The sequence below is a fragment of the Symsagittifera roscoffensis genome, chromosome 5, assembly GCF_963678635.1.
Source record: "Symsagittifera roscoffensis chromosome 5, txSymRosc1.1, whole genome shotgun sequence".
Lineage (NCBI taxonomy): Eukaryota > Metazoa > Xenacoelomorpha > Acoela > Convolutidae > Symsagittifera > Symsagittifera roscoffensis.
Window position 1 is genome coordinate 7,105,229 of NC_087066.1, and position 22,375 is coordinate 7,127,603.

The 22,375-nt window shown below is 34.9% G+C and overlaps 2 protein-coding genes across 4 annotated transcripts in view; one reads left to right on the plus strand and one right to left on the minus strand.

The window, feature by feature from the left end:
* The window catches only part of LOC134845584 (uncharacterized), a 482,353-nt gene that overhangs the window by 322,428 nt on the left and 137,550 nt on the right, over positions 1-22,375 (plus strand). The gene's annotated exons all lie outside the window — the stretch shown is intronic.
* The window catches only part of LOC134846581 (uncharacterized), a 40,147-nt gene continuing 34,032 nt past the window's right edge, over positions 16,261-22,375 (minus strand). The window contains exons 3-5 of the mRNA XM_063863965.1: positions 17,928-18,190; positions 17,109-17,483; positions 16,261-16,774 (exon numbers count right to left, since the gene is read on the minus strand). Of these exons, the coding sequence (XP_063720035.1) occupies positions 16,565-16,774; positions 17,109-17,483; positions 17,928-18,190 (848 nt within the window). The 3' untranslated portion in view covers positions 16,261-16,564. The remainder of the gene's footprint in view (positions 16,775-17,108; positions 17,484-17,927; positions 18,191-22,375) is intronic.

The window sequence follows — 22,375 nt, forward strand, 5'->3', positions numbered from 1 at the left end:
TTTAGACTATGAAGGAAACATCTTATGGTTTTATACTTGTACTAAAAAAGTATCACCACTATACGTTTTTGAAGATAAACGATGTTATAAAAGAATCCCTATCTTTTATAAGAATAAAGTACATTTCGTGGATACACTTTCACGAAGAACCTATTTCTGGGATACCGCAGTCCCATGTGGATCAGAAAATAGCCACAATGTAGTACAACTAAACCCTGATGAAAATAAATATTATCTTCTCACTCCATATCCCACATTAATGCAATCACTCAAAAAATTTTCACCAGAAAGCATTCGCGCTATCGCTCGAAACCCAAATATAGACTTACAATCAATAAGAATCTATTCTAAATCAGATATTCAACATCACATTAGAACACAACAATTCCAAGAATTATTAACACAAATGGACACTATACAAAGACAATCAATTGACCAAAATCTACGCAAACTTGCAGAAACCGCAGGTTTTGCCGATATCTACACGCAAGACTACAGCGGATATTTTAAAGACATTAAAGATTATATATATCTAAACGGCGAAAAATACCGTCCCCAAGATATATCACCAATCAACATTTTTAGCTTTGTTACACTCAAGAATGAAATCCTTGATTTTCTAGGATGGCCCTACTACATCTTAGAAAAATTGACTATTTTATACGCAATGTTTAACTTTATTGGATTTCTTTTCTCACTCTTAAAAGGAATCTACAATACATGTGCTATACACACACAAGTAAACAGACAAGCAAGTGTAGCACGCATACTCTTTGCAGGATTTTTTGGAATTTTTTCCACATCTATAAACAAAATTCTTTTAGACGCACAAATAAAAGAATATAACACAAAATTAACAACACGACAAAATACATACGACGAAGAACATAACAATGTCGACGCACAGCCAACGGCACCACAATTACCACCCCTACCAAATAACCATCCACTATCCCTAGTCCCACGAAATTTTCGAAATTTAGCAATCACACATAATCCAAATTTTCGACTCAATACATCGCAAAGTCCCGTCCAACATATAATGACACACCAGTCACAAGATGATAACACTTATGAACAAATTATTGAACAGCCCCATACCACCGCTTTTCAATCTCAAAATAATCATTTTTTTAGCCCACGATGAGCCGCCAACTTGGATCACTCCACCGATCAAATTCCCATCCAACCAATCTTACCTCTTCAATCCCAATCATACCACTTTTTGCTTTTCCGCCACCCGATTTTCCATCTAGCAATGTAACATCAGGCATGAATTCCGACACTAACTCACATATTTCAGTTTTATACTCCATCTCACAGCTAAATAACCCGAATATTGAAACCCCCGATGAATTTGCCGACTCAGAACCATCCCCATCCAATAATTTTCATAACCCTTCTAATTTTTCTCAACCTCCTTTTCAACCCATATTGTCAAATAACCCTGACCCAATCACTCCCACACCCTCTTATGCTTCCCAAGTTACCCCAACCTACTCCTCATACCATTCTGACCAATCATCTCATTCTCCAGACACCCCCCGAATCTCCCCAGAACTAGATAATTTTATTACCCTCCAACAACAACCCTACCATCTTAACACCCCGACCATAAACCAAATCTCCTCCACTACAGATTCATCCAATCCCCCTACATCCTCTACAAATTATACTGAATCATTAACACCATCATCCACATCCACTATATCTTCACTAAACACAAATAGAGCTTACCGCACTTTTAAAAGAAAATTCCCCAACCATCCTTTCCCAGCAAAACCAGGAACAGCCCGTGAATACATCAACCACCCCCAGCATACTAACACTAAAGAATTTTTAGCAATCACTCTACCCTCATTTCCACAATACACTTTAAACACCCCTCACGACGCTAACGAAACACGCAACTTTGTAGATGAATACGTTTTAATGCCCACTCTCTCTTGGACCTCATACTATCATTTCACTAACCCTCTTTGCTTACCTTTATTCAGCACTTCCATCGATATAGAACGAAACAAAGACATGCTATATCGACTAACTACACCACTAACCGCTAGACAGTTTACTTACGTTGGATACAAAAAATCACTAAAAATACACACTGCACCTAGAGCTAATGAATATACACTAGAATACTACGATCACAACATCATCAGAGCTAACCAAGATCAATTCTTAGACGACGATCGCTTCGCTAATCCACAAATCACCGAGAAATTTTTCATCAAGACACCATATGTATTTACACTAAACATCTTCGACCGAAAGTTTGATCACATTATTTCAGAAGCACTAACAAACACACAAGCATACGAAAGTTTTAAAGAACGCTTCCAAATCTTTTCACTAACCTTTCATTTCCTTGCACCACACGAAAGAGATTTACACTGCTCACACGATATTATGTTGCGAACTAAACAAACACATACATACAGTTACTATCGTTTCATCCAAAATCACTTTGACCTCCACACACCCTCTAGACAACCACACCATCGTTTCCAATTCATCAATTCAAAATACACTTCACCGTATTTCCTAAATTTCACATATTGTATTAAAGACACTAACCTCCATGGTATTCTTCGTAATTATGACCCCATAACCCAAATGTACATTTTCTGCCCCATCACCAAGACCTTCAACGCCGAAGAATCCCGACCCCTCCTTATCCCGCACGAGTTTGTACAACCTATAGAAATCCCAATTTTAGAATTCATCCACAACACTAAATTTAACCACAAATTATATAACTTAATCCAAAACACACCTTATGAGTTTGCAGTAGGCACTGAAGAACTAACCACTATTAAGGCACTTCAATTGCTTTGGCCACTGCTTCAGACTAAAAATATCATCCGCATTCTAGCTAAACTACTAACAACTTCAGAACTAATTCACGACATCTTCCCCCACGGTTTTTTCCCCGACGACTAACAGGTAAGTATGAATTAAGTAAATATTACTAACTAATTAGAGTATTAAAAACTCACCATTCTTTATTCATGTTTTCTTTAGATTTTTAGCCTTCATCCTAGATCATCTGAAAAATTCACAAAAGACAAATAAAAAATAGCAAACTTCTTCAAAACTGTTTAAGACCCTATTAAACTTTTGCACCAACAATTAAATAAATATAATACCAATGCAGTAAATTAATTTATAAAATTTTCCCCCCAAAAGCAGTAAATCTAATTATAATGAAAATTTGTATCTTAAAATTCCCCCATAACTAGCAGTAAATTTCCAAATTCTATGCAGTAAATTAATAAAATGCAATTGCAGTACTAACCTTTTGATATTTTCATTCATTCGCACAGAAATTCTATCCACACTCGCACAGCTCGCCCACGAAGAATTGTTTAAAATAATGAATTTCAGTTTCAAGTTTTCACACTCAACAACTCTAACATACAATAACATGTTTCAAACTTTCCTTTAACCCGGTTGGAAAGGAATCATATACTAAACAAAACTAACCAACGCAGCTTACTAAATACCACAAATCATAGAATAACAGCATGACTAAGAAAAGGAAACCAACGGTACCCAAACCGGATTAACCCAGTTTAAAACTGGATAATTTATTCTTTTGAAGACTATTACAAAGTCTTAGAAAGAGATAATAAAACACAAAAAAGTCGAAAGACAAACCCATACCACAAACAATTTGCTTTTTGAAAAAAGTACATAACCAACAAGACACAAGTAAAACCACAACAAACCCAACATAAAACGTTGTCACATAACAGGACCCCTCACAAAAACCGCATGAAATCATACTCCCACACCTGGCCTAACCCACCAGGAAGGACGTCCTGAGCATGCTCTATAGCCGGCCTAACCCACCGTGCTACATCCACGCTTTGTGACCACACCTTTATTTTTAATAAGAGCTACTCAAGGGTGAGTAACTCTTCAAAATAACCGAACTAAAACAAAAAGCTTTTGTGAAAACAACTAACTAAAATCATTATTAAAAAATATTAAACTAATAAAAGTTTTATAAAATGTAAAATCACATGATGCAATATATAGATCAGAATACAACACCAAGGACGAACATCAAAAGACAAGACGACCCCACTACACTCGAGAGAGAATGACCAACTACAATCGATATGCCGCTCACAATCACAACTCAAAGGATTTAGAGTACGACTTGACTTCGCAGAAAAGGACTTCATTGAACTAGACCAATGACCACCTCGATGTTCAAGTATACGTACAGATCCGAGTAACCAGGCATCCCCTCCACGCACAATCTCCACGCCATTCCCAAGCTAGATCAGACACAAAAGAAGTTCTCCCCGAAGAACAGAAAAACCTGACATAGCCAACCATTCTGAAATCAGAATTGATTTGTCGTTGTCACAAGAAGAAGCGGAAGAAAATTATGATGTTCGCCAAATACCAACGTCCATCATCCATCCTTGAATTACAGAAGAACTGTTCTAAAAAACTCTGTAAAACCCGGATGGGTGGAACCTGATCTAAACTATATTTTATGATTGGATAAATTAAATGTTTTACCAATGTAAAGTATTTAATATTAACCAATCATGATCCATCTAACTAACAACCCACTTATTTGTAAGTGCTGAAGTTACTTGTAATTTCAGCACCAGAGAGATTTGAATTTAACTTAGAAATTAGTTGGACTCTCCCGAGCACTTCAGCAGCCGCAATAAACCAGTATACCCTAGATCTATTGAGCCTAGCAGAGACTAGTTAAACAACCTGAGACTAGATAGTATAAGAGTAAGATTAGGATCGGTATTAGACTAAGAAGTTGCACGAATCTATCCGGCCGAAAATAAGATAGCGTGACGAGCAGACGGTGTACCCTATCCGAAATTACTCTATGAGTTATACACTCCAGTCTTAACTCATACTGGAAAACAGTTTTCCATAATTATCTGAACTTCAAAATCTTATAAGATTTCAACAATCAGCATTTTACGAGAGCCAAATTAGTTCTCTTCTTAAAACTGAACCCATTACGGAAGGTATCAAATTTTAAGATCCTAAAAAATTGTATCTACTTTTTGTGGCTGAAATTTTATCTTAACTTTTTTTTCATGACCTTGAAAAGCTGAAAATCTGAAGTGCTCATTAAAAGTAAAATTTACAGAATCAATTAACCTAACACTTCGAATTTCATGGAATTCTATATCAAGTACGCTCAATAGTTCTCTATTAACAAATCTCTACAAGTTTCTTGGAAATCCATATCAGTTAAGCTCTACCTAACACTTCAATTTTCTTGGAAATCCATATCAGTTACGCTCAATAAAACTTAGTGTCACTAACTCGATAGATAAATGAACCAATTTGCAAAATACTCGTAGTCTGATTGTTTTCAGGCTAGATGTGGACAGTATAAAAAAGCAAACTGTCCTGTTTACAGGTAAGAGACTTTTGATTCAACGAAGAAAAAAATACACTTTTTATTAACTAATACTCTATAAATTTGAACCGAGGTTGAACAGGTTAAGGCCGAGACTTGTCCCAGGTTGAATCTATGCTTAGCACGAAAAAAAACAGATGGAATCAATAAAAATGAGGAATTGACAACCGAAAATTTTACGATAGTTTGGCGTAGGAGTGAAGAAAAAAAAGAGTTGTGTGAACGAATTGAACCACAGTCGTTATACAAATTATGTGGCCATTAATGGCATGGATCGTGTTTTTAGACAATGTCTGGTTATAGGAGCGTGTATTTCAACAGATCATACGAATTTATTGATTGTTTCAGTCGTCAAAAAAACCGAAGAGTAAAATTTTGCTTCAAGAGAAAAAAGTGTAATATACACCGTGGTCCCATTTGATCTTTAAGATTTTCCCTGTTTTGTGATATAAATTAGTTCTGCGAAAAAAAACTTTGTTCATATTCCTATCAAACAATTCCTTCCAAACACTGATTTATACGTCCATTGATTTTTAAAAGGCATTTGTGATAGGCATTTTAAAGTCGATGGAAGTATACAATACCTCAGATTTTAGGAAATAACTCAGAGAAAAGTTGGCAGGTTTTTGGGCCCCTATGTTTATTGAAACGTATCCATTCTTTATAGAAACCATCGTAATCCAAATATGTCTAGAGGGCATGATTGCACAAAACGATTCGAAATTTAAAAAAATCAAAGTAAACATATTCTCCTTTTTATAATAATAATAATAATTGTAGTTCCTGCGAATCGCAGAGGAGCTATCAGTAGGCCTTAACAGTCCTGTCGAGGATAGTCCATTTCTATTATCTCCCCACATTCCAGACTGTGTTATTTTGTTGAGCGAAGCTCTTTTTTGCGACTCAAGGCCGTTTTTGTGCGTCTAGAATTTTCACGTGGTACCACTTTTCCACCCAAATTTGGTCAGGTTGTGGTAGACCTGAAGCTAGAGGTCAAGTGAGAGCTCGTCCTCACACACTATCATTGCCATGGCATGGGATCGTTTACACGATCTGACTATTCTAAAGTGAACGCCTTACCACTATGCTAAGTGCCCCCAGCTAAGTGCCCCCAATGCTAAGTGCCCCCCAAGTTTTTATGAAGATCTTTACCGCAATATAAATACAGTGTGATTTATTTTGCATTTACTTAAGTTCAAAAAAGACACAATTGCTTGCCCTTATTCAAATTCGACTGTTTTCTGAGCCCAATTAATCCAGTGATTAAGCGTTAATAGAACAAACTATATAGCTCCATCGAAAAAATTAAGTGAGATTGCTATAAGATGTCTGTAAAAATAGGACGAGCAGAAAACTATTATCTTATTATGAAAAATTAGAAGTACAGCATATTTATTAATGTGGCTCCTGCGAATCGCAGAGGAGCTATCAGTAGGCCTTAACAGTCCTGTCGAGGATAGTCCATTTGTATTATCTCCTCACATTCCAGACAGTCCAGAACTTTTTTTGCGTCTAGAAGTTTCATTTGGTACCACTATTGCAACCGGTCAGGCTTTAGTAGACCTGAGGCTTGCGGTCAAGTGAGAGCTCGTATTCACACACTATCATTACCATGGCATGCAAGAATACAAGATCTGACGAGTTCAAAGGGAACACCTTACCACTATGCTAAATGCCTAAGATTAAAAACGCTAAGTGCCTAATATTAAAAATGCTATTCACACAATATCATTGTCATGACATGGGATCGAATACACGATCTGACGATTTAAAGTCAACACCTTACCACTATGCGAAGTGCCTAATATTATAAATGCTATTCAAACACTATCCTTGCCATGGCATGTTATCGAATACACGATCTGACGATTTCAAAGTGAATACCTCATCACCATGCTAAATGTCTAATATATAAAATGCTAAGTGCTTAATTTTAAAAAAGCTAAGTGCCACTATACTAAAAGCCTAATGTTTTTGTTGCTAAAATTGTTCAGTAACCCTTTGCATCTATCGGTTGACAAATTTTTCTACATGATTAGATGATGTTTTGATCGAATCTAGATCATACATGCAAAACTTATTGTTCTAAGGTCATGAAAAACTGCAAAACCGATTTCTTGAAACAATTTTAAAAACCTAACAACTTGTACATTATAAAAATTGGACTGAGCTCATGAAATAAATGAATTATCGAATTTGTTCCTTGTAAAATCTCAGAGGAATTCTGGCAATGAGCTCATTTTTAAACAATTTGCTGCTATTTTTCAAAACTCAAAAAATGAAAGACGTAACGCGTTCTTTATCTAACTTTGATAGATAGATTTTGGGTCTAGGACAACAAGCCGACAAGACTTCAAGCCGAAGGGAATTCAGGCCGAATTTCAAACTTTAGAACTACCTCAATTCACTATTTTTTCATCTGTAAAACGTTGCTTTTTAAAAATTGAGTCAAATTTAGTCCATAATAAGCAATATTCATGACAATGGATCACTTAAGAATGGCATCCGTTAATAATATCAGCCGGTTTTTCATTAGTATAAATTATAAACAAGAAAACTATCTTCAACCGTGTTTTGTTTTTCAACTCTCCTAAACATCATTTTGAGGCTTAAGTTTCTCGAAAACGTCAATAACTACTAGAGAAAGATCATGAAATTGAGAAGGTCGAAAAAAATTCAAATTGATCGTAATTCATGACTTAATGAAAAAACTTTTGGCTTGAAGTCCGTTAGTTTACAATTCGGCTTGAAGTCCCATCGGCTTGATGTCCGGCACCCATAGATTTTACCTGCTATACAGCTTGAAAAAAATTCTTCTTAATATTCATAATTTTGAAATGTTTTAAAACATTTTGTTTTCTGTTGGAAAAGTAACTTATAGTTTTCATCAAAATCAGCTAAACGCTGAGTCATTTTTAATTCAATTTTTCCTTTCATCTTTTTTCAGGGTTGTGAAAAAGTTTTAATCCTCAAAAATGTGCTTGAGAATAGAATTTCATCCGATTTTATGATTGTAGTTTTTGGCACTTAAATTTTTTTTAAAAATTACGAAATGTCTGTTACGGTTCGCATTTTTAATCGAGAAAAAGGCTTCTGTGATATTTGGTCCTTGAGAAAAATTTTTTCCACCTCACGTTTACCCGAGGGAAGAAATTTTTTGGAAGCCATTGCAGTGAACGGCCGAAAATTAAATGTATTTCAGCAGAAAAAAACCATTATTTAACTGAAATTTTGTCCATTTTTTTCATTTTTAAAGAGAATTTGAGCTCCGCTCAGTTCAGGAAGTTTCCCTCCGAAGAAGAAGAGGAGACTCCTTTGGATATTTTAAACTTTCTACGCATCCTGAATTATCATGATTAGTTTTCTTTTTTTGGAACAATTAGAAAAAAAACCGAACAACGGATTTGCTAAGGGTTTCCTGTGGAAATATTCTGGTCTATCTTAAATTACTTTGCGTAATGTGACTATTAGTCAAACAATTTGATCGGCAGTTTGACACTGAGAAGTAAATTTGGTTCTTTTAACTTCGCCCTCAAGCATCTAGCTGGGGTTATGGTGTGTCTAGTCCAACCAATTTTTTTTTTTTTCATTTTTGAGGCATAGAAGGTTACTTTTTTCGGAGCACGTGAAATATGGTAACCGTTGACGGTCGAACTCGTACATTGAAAATTTGAAAATTCAAGGCCACCAATTTCAAATCTATCAGTCTGTAAGAATCCTTTTGAAAAAAAATAGACCCCCACCTCTAATACCGGCCAAGTCTTTTATAAAGCACAGAATGATTCATTTCGCATCTGTTAACACATGATTTGGATCAACTGGCGTGCCTCAATTCACACTGGCCAAGTTAAGAACTTTCACACCCTTGATTTATCCTACAGATTTTACTTCATAAGATTAAATATTTTCCGAAATTGAGATTAGTGCATCAAAATCTTTAAAATACGATAAAAAATTTTGTCAAAAACAGTTAACTAAGAAGTCCAACTAATGGGTTGTCCGAAGAAAAAAATTATCCGAGCACAATTATTACGTCAGATTCCACAATTAGATCAAAGATTTTCCAGTTATGTTTAGAATAAACTCGTTCAGTTCGTCTTGGCCAATTATCGATTGGCTATGTTTTTAATGAATTCATTGCGCGTCCAGACAATTCGGCCAAAGAAAATTCAGCCTATATGAAATACAGACAGACTGTCAACCAAAATTTTCCGACAATTGATCTACAGACAATTCAGCCAATAATTAATTAAGAGCCAAAAAAGTTTAGCAAAAAAATAGAATATCTTTCTTACAATATTTAATAGTGACCACTGCAGTCGCCCCAAGGTGTTGCTAGCTTGCGAAAACAGGAGTATGCGACAGAGTTGTCTGTGTATTTTTGGCTGACATGACCAAATTTTAATTTGGCTGAATTGTTTTTGGCCCTACTGTCTGTGCGCCGATTCATTGGGAGTATGTTTAATTCTTTCCCTCATTTTTTTTTGTTCACAAAGTGTTCAAAAACTTGTTCAAAAACTGATAGGACTTGATAAAAAATTCATCAAAAAATTCACAAAACTCAAAAATTCAGAAAGTCTTCACTGGACCTGAATTAACTGATGCGATATTGATTTCAAGTTCTCCTAACTAATTTAATTTTTGAAATTCTTCATAAAAAATAAGATTTCTGTCCAGCAATTTCAGAACTATTGTTATTTTTCCTGAAACATTTTTAAGCAAACATATTTTTAAAATTTTTTAAAATTTTAAAATTCCTTAAAATTTTTACCTAAAACGCGATGCATTAGCCAATTGTAGCAAAGGCGGAAAGAAGAGCTGGGATTCTGAAAAGAAGAAAAAAAAGCTGATAAAATTGGATGTGAATACACCGTGAAACTATCTGTTCGCGAAACATTGAAAGATAAACACCCAGCGTTTCATAAATTCTCCAAATCAGCAGTCTTAGTACTGAAGCAAGGCTTGTCATACACAGCTTTCCATCCTATTATCTTTGTTAGTTTAAACTCTGATTGCCTTCGCCAGTGTGCCCTGAACACATGTCGAGAACCAGGACCTTCTGGTGCCGATGCTTTGCTTTGGGAACCTTTATGCACGGCATTTGGTGAAAATTCTGTTTCTTTGTGTGAAGCATTGGCCATGACATCTCCTCAACTAGCTACTGCGATAACATATCCTCGGGGATTGCAAGCATTAACCTCTTCTCGTCTAAGTGTTTTGGACATAATCCAGGTGTCAGACAAATTGGCATCGGAGAAGATGCACGCAGAATAATTCCCAAGAGCATACTTCGTACCATCTCGTCTGATCTGCTCAGTGCAGCTGGTACGTCCCAACTGTGTGCTGGCCAAGGGGCGTCTTGTGAGGCAGCTAATTCAGCTCTCACGTCAAAGAAAGCTGCTGGTTGATGCTAGCAGTTCATTTAATGAGCTCAACAGACAGTTTGATTTGGTGAACTTGTATGTTGAATGTCCAGCTAAGGCTTCGTTTCTCAACAATCTTTACAGTATGACTACAAACATATAAATAGTCGGAGAAGTGCTTTTGTCGCGAGGAGGTACTACACAGGGCGGGCCTGAAGGTATGACAAAGCATGGTATAACTCTGTTACCTCTCATTAAACAACTCCGTCACCTTGATAAGCAACTTGGTTATTGCAATGACTCAGCTGCAGGTGGAAAACTTGAACAATTGAAGTCATGGTGGGAAGCGTTGAAAGAATTCAAACCGAATTATGGATACTTCCGTATGCTTCCGAGACTAAGCTTATTGTTAAACGTGAATTCGTGGACTTTCGTTATTGTTAAACGTGAATTCGTGGAAAAACCAGACAGATGAATAAGTGAACTTGAAAGTTCATCTGACATAGGTGAAACGCAGCCACACTGTGCTTTTGCAGCTTTTCCGCATAGTTTCATTGGGAAAGGGAAATATATAACGAGAATGATCGACTGTAGCCAAAATGAAGTTAAAGGTAGTCTCATCAAACTCGAAAGCAAAATTCGAACGAAACTTTTGCCAAAGCTGACTGGTAGAGTATCACCAAGAGACATTGAAAGATCTGTGCTAGAGCTTCCAGTAAGACTGGGTGGTTCATCAAACCAGAAACAAACGCCGCTCAGAAATTAAAAGAGTCCGAGAGAATCTGTAAACCTCTTGTTGGAAAACTTTTGTCAGGCGATACCGATTTACACGGAATTGCAAGTAGGCAGAAACGAGCATCTTCTGAAATATAGAAGAAGATCGAACAGCGGGCGGAAAGAAAGAAAGCTGTTGTGTTGCAATCGCTTGTCAGTACTCCATACTCCAGATCATTTGAACTGGCTACCGAAAGAGTCGCGTCAAACTGGCTCACAACGTTGCCGTTAGAAAAACATGGTTTTTGCCTGAGAAAAGCAGCTTTTTCGGGATGTACTGTGCTTGCGTTAAACGTGGCTGCTGAAAGATGTTCCTTCTGTCTGTATTTATAAAAAAACGTTCTCAGTTGAATCGTGCTTGTCTTGTCCTACTGGAGGTTTCCCAGCTACTCGGCATAATGAAGTGAGAGACATAAAAGCGAGCAATAATCAGGCGAGTTTTTAGCTTTGAGAACATAAATAAAGGGCGATGGAGGGCAGCTTGATATTTCAATCAAGGGAATCTGGGGAAGCAGATTTGAGAAGGCATTCTTCGATGTAATAGTGTGCAACCCTTGCGCCAAATCATCCTTCTGGTACTCTACCAATATGTACAGGAAGCACGAAGTGGAAGAAAGATAAATTATGAGCCGCGTGTAACATACTTCATTCACACCTCTTGTTATTTCGTGCATGGGTGCATGGGAGGCATGGGCAAACTTGCTACCACGTTTTACAAAAGGCTTAATTCGATGATCAGAGAAAAAATAACAAAAAACCTCGTATTGTCAAGTGCATTGGTGGATTCGATGTCAACTTGGATTGCGCTTCTCAGTTTTTTGATCATGTGTATCCCTGGATCCCGTTCATAATATTGGAGACCGACGCAAGATTGTTTTCAGCAAAAATTTCTTGAAGTGCGCTCGATGGACATCAATTAAAGTGCATAAATGTTTCTTTTACGATATCTTTTAGCTGCTGTAATTTGTTCAAATGTGACGTCACCACTACAAAATATGGATATGAAGATAACTTCAATGCACCTGAAGTACCACCCACCTTGTAATTTGATGTTTACGATGTGAATGGAGTTGATGTTTATGAACCAGGAAGCGAATGTTATTAGTTCAATCCTACTGATTTTGATAACTCAGCTGATGGAGGCAATAATTAAATTTTGTGTAGTCCATAGTTCTACTGTGAAGTGAAACAAGCTCTTTAACCCTTGTTATTTCATATAAGACTCAACTTCTAAAGCTTAAAATTTGTTAAAATCAGCCTTAAGTTCATAATTTGCGAACATTTTGGTTTCAAAAGATATTCGAGACAAAATATAGGACATTCGAAATACTCAGAGTTGGCCACGATACAAGCTACTAAGTTCATTTGACTGTCAAAAAGAGCGATTCAAAATATGTGCTCGGAAAGGTTTTTTATCCAGACAAATATCGATTTTTCAACTAGCATAATTTGAAATTTTTTTTTACTAGTGAAAAGGTATTGTTGAACCGAGCTCAAATTTTAATAAAAATATTTCACCTGTGATTATTTAATGTTAAACTGGGTTTTAAATAGTGATAAAATGGCCATTTAAAGCGAAAGTTTTTTCGCGTTATTAATGCTTGGCGAAAATTTAATCCAGCTTAGAAATTTTTCTAACCTGAATGATGCAATCAAGTTTTCATAATTGCTACGTTACCAGGAGCAAAATCCGTCATTTTGTTATTAAAGAAAAAAAATTTTGAAAAATTTCTTCAGTTTTTAGAAATTGAATTGCTTCATAGACCTTAAAAGGCAGTCGGAACATTCAGGGTTTTGTACAAGCAGTTTTGTTACAATCTAGAGACCAATAAGAAAAACAGAAAATATAAGCTCTTTAATTATCCAATCCAATTTTGGCAAAATATCGAGAAAAAAAAATTGCACAAAAGCCAAAAAGTCTGATCGATGTTTTGAGAACAAGCAAAATTTCGAAGCGCAAGACTAAATTATATGTTAAAATTAACAACAGTCGGCTGCTGTGCAAGTAGGACAAATTTTTTCCAATTTGTTAATTTTGGAAGAATAAACATTCTTTAAAAATTCTTTTACAAATCTTTTTTAATAGTTTTTTCTATTTGATTCAAGTTTTGTTGCTATTTGTTTTGTTTTGTTCTGGGCGGATGAGGACAAAATTTATTGTACGAGAGTTGTGGGCGTCTTCTCTAAACAATTACTAAAATCCAAAAAAAACGAAGGACAACCTATGATATAACGATTCAAACCCTTTGATGGTCTTGTCGGGTAACTTCAGTATATACAGATCATCTCATCATAGTAATTTGATGAAGTAGGCTTTTATTGCGAGCCTAAAAAAAATCAGACCGACATAATAATGTAAAAATATTAATCATTCCATTTTAGAATGATTTTTCATGTAATTTTGTTTTTTTCAGACAATCTTGAAACCCAAAACTGGTCTGAAAAATTGGTTTTCAAAACAGTTTCAAAAGTCATTTATTCATTTTGAAATAAAATTGTCGGCCTGACTTTTCTGCAACAAATTAAACTAACTTGCAAGAAGGTTAATAGGGTGAAAAAACAAAAAAATCTACATGTATTGATATTTTGCCCGGCGTAGAGCTGTTTTGATAAAATTAATTAAACCCTCAAAACAGACTATGAAAACAAGAAAACAGACGTTGATATTTTTTGTATTGTTAATAGGAATAACAAAACAAAAGCAAGTCCCTGCGTAGTGCTGTTTTGATAGAATTAATCAACATGTACTAAATTATCTCATCATTGTCGAGACGGCTGTGGCAAAAAGTTTTTGCAAATAACAGTGTTTTTGTTTCGACTATTTTCGAAAAAAGAATGATGGAAAATTTGTGCTCGGCGTTGTTTTTTTTCTATTTATCTTTTTAACTAACAATTTTTGACAAAATAAATTGAACTTAAATTTTTTCCTGAGCTCAAATTTCAGAACATATTTCAACTGTGATTTTTTTTGTCAAGGTATAGGGGTTTAAAGATTAACAATTTGGGGTAATTAACGCGCGATATAGTTCATGCTAAAAACTCGTGAGAGGAAATTTAACCCATTTTATTAATTGTTCCGAATTGAAGTGAGGCATGCTATTTGATCTGAGTAACACTTTGCTATTTGCGAAATATATCACTTTGTAATTTACGTAGCGTGTACGGGATGATTATCAAAAAAACCTCAAAAATTGTTTGAAATTTTTTTTTTATCTCAAATTTCCATTTTTAAAGCAAACAGTTCTTGATAGACTTTAAAACGCTGTTTTGTTGAGATGTTCCAACTTTTGAAGTAAATAAACCGATACGATTTTGCTAAATTCAGTTTTCGTTCTCATGTGTAAGCTTGACAAAGTAAAAAAAAATTTACGGTAAAATTTAACTATTTAATCTTGAGATATGCACAACAGGAGAGGAGGTAACATGTTTTATATTAACATTCAAGAGCAGGGGCGGATTTGGGGGGCGGGGGTTGGGAAGGGACATTCTTTGATATTTCGAAGGGTGTCTTTTTTGGAAGTATTTCAGCACTCTCCTCACTTTTTTCAGAATTTTGATTACTTTTGGCTCTTTTTTTCAAAAAGCGTACTTGACAACAGTATATTCTAGTTTTGGAGGGAGAATGCCCGTCCAAAACGAAAAAAAAAATTTGGTCAAAATTAACAATTTTAGATTTATTTTACCAAAACTTTAATAATTTAATAACCAAGAGTATATTAAAACACCATCCCCCCGAGCGTAACTTAAAAAAAACTAGATCCGCCCCTGATTAAAACATCGAAGCTATTTAAACACAATAATTCACATCGTCTCTGATTAAATATCTTTTTTTTGAGCAAAAATATTGCACTATTCAAGGTACATTTAACAGCTGTTGGTTTTGAACAAGTAATTACGAAATGCAAATCGAATATCACGAATTGAGATATCAAAATATTCGCAGCTGGAATAGCAAAAGTTTTATAAATAAGCACAGCGTATCCTGGAACTATATTCATGGTAATATCAATATACAGGTACTGTATACTACAATGTGGTTAGATAATTAGAGCTAGAAGCTTCCATTGCAGAAGCTTTCCCTCTAACCCTCCCTTTTTGTTATTTTAAAAATAATTGAAAACTATATTACTTCCTTTTGTGGAAAAAAAAACTGTTTTGGAAACTATTTTGCCACGTCCTACAGTAATTTTTACTTTTTGTGGTATTTTTAGAAATGTTCAGTCAATTTTTTTTTTACAATGATATTTGAGAATTTTTTCAGGAATTAGCATATTCTTTTCATACCTCCAAGCTCCTTAGTGATCTTTTTCTTCTTCTCATTAGCGGAAGTTATCGTTTTGACAATAATTTTGCTCCATCTCGATAAACTAGATGGAAAATTGTTTTCATTGGACCACGTGAGCCGGAAGCAGAGCCTATGGAAAAATAGCTCACTTCAAGCAAACAGCAGACGACAAATAAAAAGACCTTGTTTGTCTGTTGTTGATTTTTGCCCAAAGCTTCAAGGCGGAGAAAACCAATTAAGTAAACAAAATGTTTTTATGGAAATGCGGTAGTTTTTATTCGGTTTCGTCCGAGAGGAGGGGTAACGATTTTTATCTGGGAATACTTGCGACAAAAATGCTTCGATTGATTAAATTGTTAAAATTGATAAATGTTCTTGCTAGAACACTGATTTGTTAAAGCAAAATGGAGATTAAAACCTAAACACATTGCAATTGAAAGTCCTGATATATCGAAAAAAAGTTCTGCATAATAATCAAGACCTTGTTGAAATTAAGCTTAAAACTAAAGTTAGAACTAAATTTAGCAACATTGAGTGACAAAAATTAAAATTATTCATTGTTCCATTTTTTGAGCTTATAGCACTCTTAATTTGGAATCGTTTTTAAAAAAAAATACTCTTAATGATGATTTGCAGCACAATGGCAGTTGATTCTACCATGTTTAAGGGTGAGGATATCATTGCTGATACTAGCAGCATCAATAGGTCGATTGAATTCTTAGCCTACTAAACAACTGACTGATGACTCCCAGGTAAGTCCGGGTCACTGCCTACGTCTCGTACGATTGAGTGTAGTGAAACCGAGGGTCCCAATGCCAGATGCTGATTGGATGTCGAGAAGGTAGACTGTAAATGCAGTCGGCTGTTCAGATTGTCGACCGAGACGTGGGAGACGATCTCGGGTCCACCGCAGCTTCGCTCCGAGTCAGATTTAACCTAAGCAAATGCTCCATTTTTACTTATATGTACAACTCAGAAAGAGAAATCAAAAATTGAGACAGAATTCTTCAGGCCGCAAAAAAATTTTAATTAAGCAAAAAAATCAGCCAAAAAATTTGAGCCAAAAATGTCACTTTGGACCTTTTTTAAAATTGTTTTGACCTTTGGACCTTTTTTTAAAGAATTTCCTCAAACCAACTTTTCGGCACACGTCAAATTTTTACTTATTGGCGCCGTTAAAAAAATATTGAGGTTAACTACTGACCGTTGTTTTAATAAAAGGGCGGAATAAAAAAAGACAATGATTTGCTCAAGTAATGGCTAAACTTACCCATTTTTTGGACCTGTGCTTCAGCAGAATAAATATGATTGGGTTGACGACAGCATTGAGATTTAGCAGGAAGAAGGCCACACTTGCAAAGTAGGGCAGGAATGGTCTGAAATGTATGGACTTGAGCAGTCCCTGTCCATTGAAGAATATGTCACTGATGGTGGACATGAGCTGGTAGTTGTAGAATGGAGTGTAGCACACGAACACTGTTATGGCCAGAGTGATCGCGTATCTCTGGAGGAACTTGTCCTTGGACAGGAAAGAGGTGCATTTCTGGGTTGCAGATCCAGGGCAGTTGCGATTGTTCGAGATGGAGAAGATGCCGCTCGGCGCTCGTGAAGCGGCTCTGTGGCCATTGGGTTGCAGCAACGGTTGCTGAAAAATTAGAAGTACAATCAGCCGAAGGTAGAACTGACAGAAAGCAAGACTTTGGAGTGGATATTTGATAGTCGGGTAGATTCACACCATACTCAATGTTATGATTTAAAATTTAAAATGACTAGAAGAAGTACAATGGTTTGAGCGAGGTTGAAAAAATAGATTTCCGAAGCTCTCTTAAAGACACTTTTGGCACCGCAGGCACATTTTAGAAATTGCTTATTTTTTGGCACTTTTGAATGTTTTTTTTTGGGCACGCTTTAACCCAAATAATTTTTTTCGTAGTGGTCCTTTATCGTTTTTTTTTTTCGGAACATTTCTATATGGCATCTAAAAAACTAAGTATTGCAATTAACTGATGAACTCAAAGTATTGACCAATAATCCAATTGACATATAAGAACTCAAGTTATTGAATATCTGAAATGAGTCATTAACTCACCTGGGCGGAGCTTTCAGCGTCATCCGGTGCAGTTCGGAGGATCCGAGGTATCTGACTATTATTGATGTTGTTGTTGTTGATGTTGTTGTTGTTGTTTTTCTCGGGCGTGTGTTCGGACATGGCGCACGACTTGACGGAGACGGAGTCGCCCGAGGCACTCTGCTGTCTCAAGACGGGAGCGGACGCGTGGGCCTGGGACATGGGGCTTGGTTCAGGCGCTGAACCGGAAACATCAGAGACTTTGTTCATTCGTCTGCCCCGTTCTAGAAAACACATATGGGCTATTTTTACCCTTATGGGAATTCTTATGTAAAATTTTAAAAACAGTCAAACTGCTCATTTTGAAGCAAGATTTTGAGCTCAATCGTCTTAAAAAACCGCTCAAACCGCTCAAATCTTGCTTCAAATTCGATGAGATTGGGTAGCTAAGCGAATAGTAATCACTGCAAAAAATAGAAAGCAGGAACTCTTCACATTTTTTTTCTTTTTTTTTAGCCATTTTTAGAGGCAAGAGAGAGATGAAACTTGAAACAAGGCGCTTCTTAAATTAACTAAAAATAGAAAAACAAATAGCGACATCAGAAGTTTCCACTCTCCTGGGGTTAAATTAGACTGAACAAAACTTCAATCTAATTAGCAAAAAAATGTTCCAGGTCACAGAAACTCCTTAAAATATCTTTTGGACATATGAGCCACATCTGAAAAAAAAAAATGATGGAATATTCAGTCACCCTGAATCAATTAAAGTTTGTTTAAGGAAATTGGTATCAGACGGAAAAGAAGCGTATATGTCATAATTTCCTTCCTTCTTTTTTTTCGAATAAAAAATACAAAATAAATTATCTGTTAACAGAATCTCACTTAAGAAGCTAACTTTCTCGAATCAGTTTTCTTCATCCTTTTTGGAGGCGACTTTGTCTCTTGAATTTATCTCTTTCGGTAAAAGATGATTCCGATTCTTGCAAAAGCTCAAACCAGCCGGCATACATCGAATACAAACTGCGATTGCATTTGGTTGAAAAAGCGCCTAAAAAATGCTGAAAAAGTTTGGTTTTTTTGCCAAAAACTGCTGAAAAATTAGTATGAATTATGAACAAAAACAGGTGTTAGGTTTTAAAAGTAAATTCATTAAAAATTAGTTCAGTTAGTTCATTAAAAAATTTTCCCAACAGAGTAGAATTTTTTCTGTAGCTTCAGCTTTGAAATCAAATCAGGGCTAAAAGCTGTTTTCTTTGATACCTCACTCAAACACATAAGGGAGCAAAAGTCGCGGGAGGAAACAAATGGTCTCTTGTGCCTGAATAAATTGTTTGCTGCTAATCTGAAAAGCTCAAAAAGTTTTATTGAAAAAGCATAAAACCGATATTTCCTAATTGTTGCCTGTTCCTAGTTGTCCGAACACGTCAAAATTATGAGCTGGTATACCGTTCAAACTTAATTTAGAATCTTCAATAATTTTTTTTTCAGTGTTTCGCCCGCACAATTATCTTCTATTTTTTTTCGCGCGTTTTTCTGTTTTTGTGTTTTTTCACCGAAAATCAATCTGTTCATGTGTTATTTCACCGAGTTTCAAAAAAAATTGAGTTTCAAAAAAAATTGAGTTTCAAAAAATCTCAGACCTTTGTTCTATGCCTATAATATGGGACCAAAAAAGACCCATATTTTTCTTCGCTGCAGCAAACTATAAGTCTTTTTCGTCGCAAAACCTATCAAAACGCGTTTTCAGAGTTTTTTTCAAAAAATGTATTTGGTAGTGAATTCATGATAATTCTTTGTTTTACTGTTTTTGAGGTATTAGTGTTTTAACAAGTTAAAATTGGTCATTTTGTCATCGGAAACTTTTGATTGGCACTATTGTATTTTAAAAAAATGAGAAAACTTGATAGACACCATCCATTATAAAAATACGAGAAAAGATGATGAAAAAAGCTTTTTTTTTCTAAGTCATTACTAAGACTTCAGGATCAATTAGGAACTTATCGCGAGACTAAAGAAAGCTGAAAATTGAGCAATCAAACGGCTTCGAAAAGGAACTTTTGTGTATTTTAACTCTCTGTCGAGGAAACAGCTATAAATAAATAATTAATCCAATTTCAATTTTAGCTTTTATCAGTTTTCAGTTAGTAAAACTAACTAATTGAATTTTTGAAGGTTAAAAAAATTACCTTGTCTCCTGATACATCAATTGCAAATGCTGTTACATCAATTGCAATGATACATCTTTTTACTTATTTCCCCACAACTTCTCAAAAGGGCAAAAGTTATAGTTTGATTGCGTTGATGAAGCTATGCTTTAGCGATATGTTCAATTTCACGCAATCAGATTAGAGCATTTTTTATTGTGTTTTTGAATTTTGGTTTTTGCAAATTTGGACGAAATAAAGGAAAAAATACACAAAAAAAACAAATACCAATTTTTGTGAAATTAAAAGAGAAAACTTCGAGAGCGAAGAAAAACGAAATATTGAAAAAAAATTCTGTCAATTGAAAAGGAGGTAACAAGTTTTTAAAATAAACAACGGCTGCGTACCCAAAAAAAATTGATGCACAGAAGGCATTTTTTAAAAATTATTTACTGGTTTCATCAGTACTTTTTAGAATCTATCTTCATTGAAAACTATAGTTAAGTTTTTAAAACTAATTTGCATTCAACCATAACAGTTGAATCCATAAGTTCACAATAACATTGAGTTAACATTCAACTAGACATTTACCAATAGTCGGTAAAGATTTTTTGAATTAGTGTCGGATGTTTTTTTTCATTCAATCAATGTTCAATGTTTTAATTAAGCATTGCAAAAAAACTATTCCATTTAAAAAGTTTTGTTATTTGAATTACAAACAAAAACACTTACTTTCGATTACTTTTTTTGAAATATGGCAGTTTGAAAATTGCTAGTTTGGCTAACTTGGGATGATTACCGCGCGATATATTGTGTTCTTAGAGCACGCGTAAGAATCAGATTAAATCGTTCAAAATCAATTGAAGCAAACACAGTCCTCTCATTAGAAAACTAGACGTTAAATTCATATCTATAGCGTTTAAGGGGATAAATGGAAGAAAAATTAAACAAATAATCAATTTTCTAACCCGTTAGCTTCAGAGGACTTCTGCAATGTGGTTCCAACATTCGAAGTTAATGACGGAATATTTGTGCGTGTTTTTTTTTCAATTGACTTTTTAACCTAACTTTTTTGAACTTGTTATACCTCATCTTGATTTAAAAGTTAAAAAAAACGTGGTCATTTTTCTGAAAGTTTTGGGGGTGTGGATAGAGGCAAATACGCTAAAACGGTACAATTAAAAAGCAAGATATTTCGTGCTATCATATTGTATACGGCAAAATAAACAGCTTCAAATTGAATTGATGCAAGCAATTTGCACTCACTATTGTTCGGATTTTGATGCAAGCAATTTGCACTCACTATTGTTGGGATTTTAATTATGCTCAGGTCAGTTTTTCTTTTTCATGACAAATTTTTTAACTAGCCATTTTCTGCGCGATTTTTTATACCAGCAAAAGTAATTGATGTCCTTAGCTCAAATTTTAAAAAAAATGCATGTTCATCTGGATTACGTTTTCGAAAAGTTTTGCTGGTTTGAATGTTGACAATTATGCCAAATTTGGAGAATTAACGCGCAAGATTTTTTGTGCTGATAACCCATAAGGGTTTATCTAATCTGCTCGTAAATTTTTTCCAGCTGAAAAATTATTTTAATATTTTTTTAGATGACATTCTCAAAATATGTTTCAAAGACATTGAAGGGCAGTCGTAACATTCAGAGTGGTGCCCTGATAGGAGCAGTATGTTTTGTCTCTGCAATCTCCCCTCTTAAGGAAAAAAATTTTAAAACAACCTTTAATAGGACTGCTTGTATCAATGCGAAGTTTTGAATGTTCCGACTGACTTTTAAGGTATATAGAAAAGTGTCAATTTTTTAAATTTGAAGCAAATTTTATTTTAAACAAATGAAAAAAAATCAAAAATGTTTGAGTTTTTTTAAAAATTTTCCTCTTACACGCTATACAAAATACAATTGAAGTGTTTTGCAAAAGTGATTTTTTTGCATACATTAAATAAGTAAATAGATTAAACGACATGCCTCATTTCAATTTGGAACGATTGCTAATCTCCGCCTAATCAATAAAAGCACAGAATATATCGCTCGTAAATTCCCATTATTTTTTTAAACAAACGAACACAGATAAGTTAAATTTTTACTTTTTAAATTTAAGCTCAATAACAACAATACTTTTCTAATAATAAAAAAATTCGTCGAAATTTGCTAGGTAAAAAGCTGAATTTGTCTGGAAAAAAAACACCCGCGCACAAATTTTCTGCCACTTTCTTTGAAATTCGGAACAATGAAGATCTTGAAGCAAAAACTGATTTTTTATTGAGAGTTGCTTATCAAGCTCACGAAGGACTAGTTTATTATGATTTTT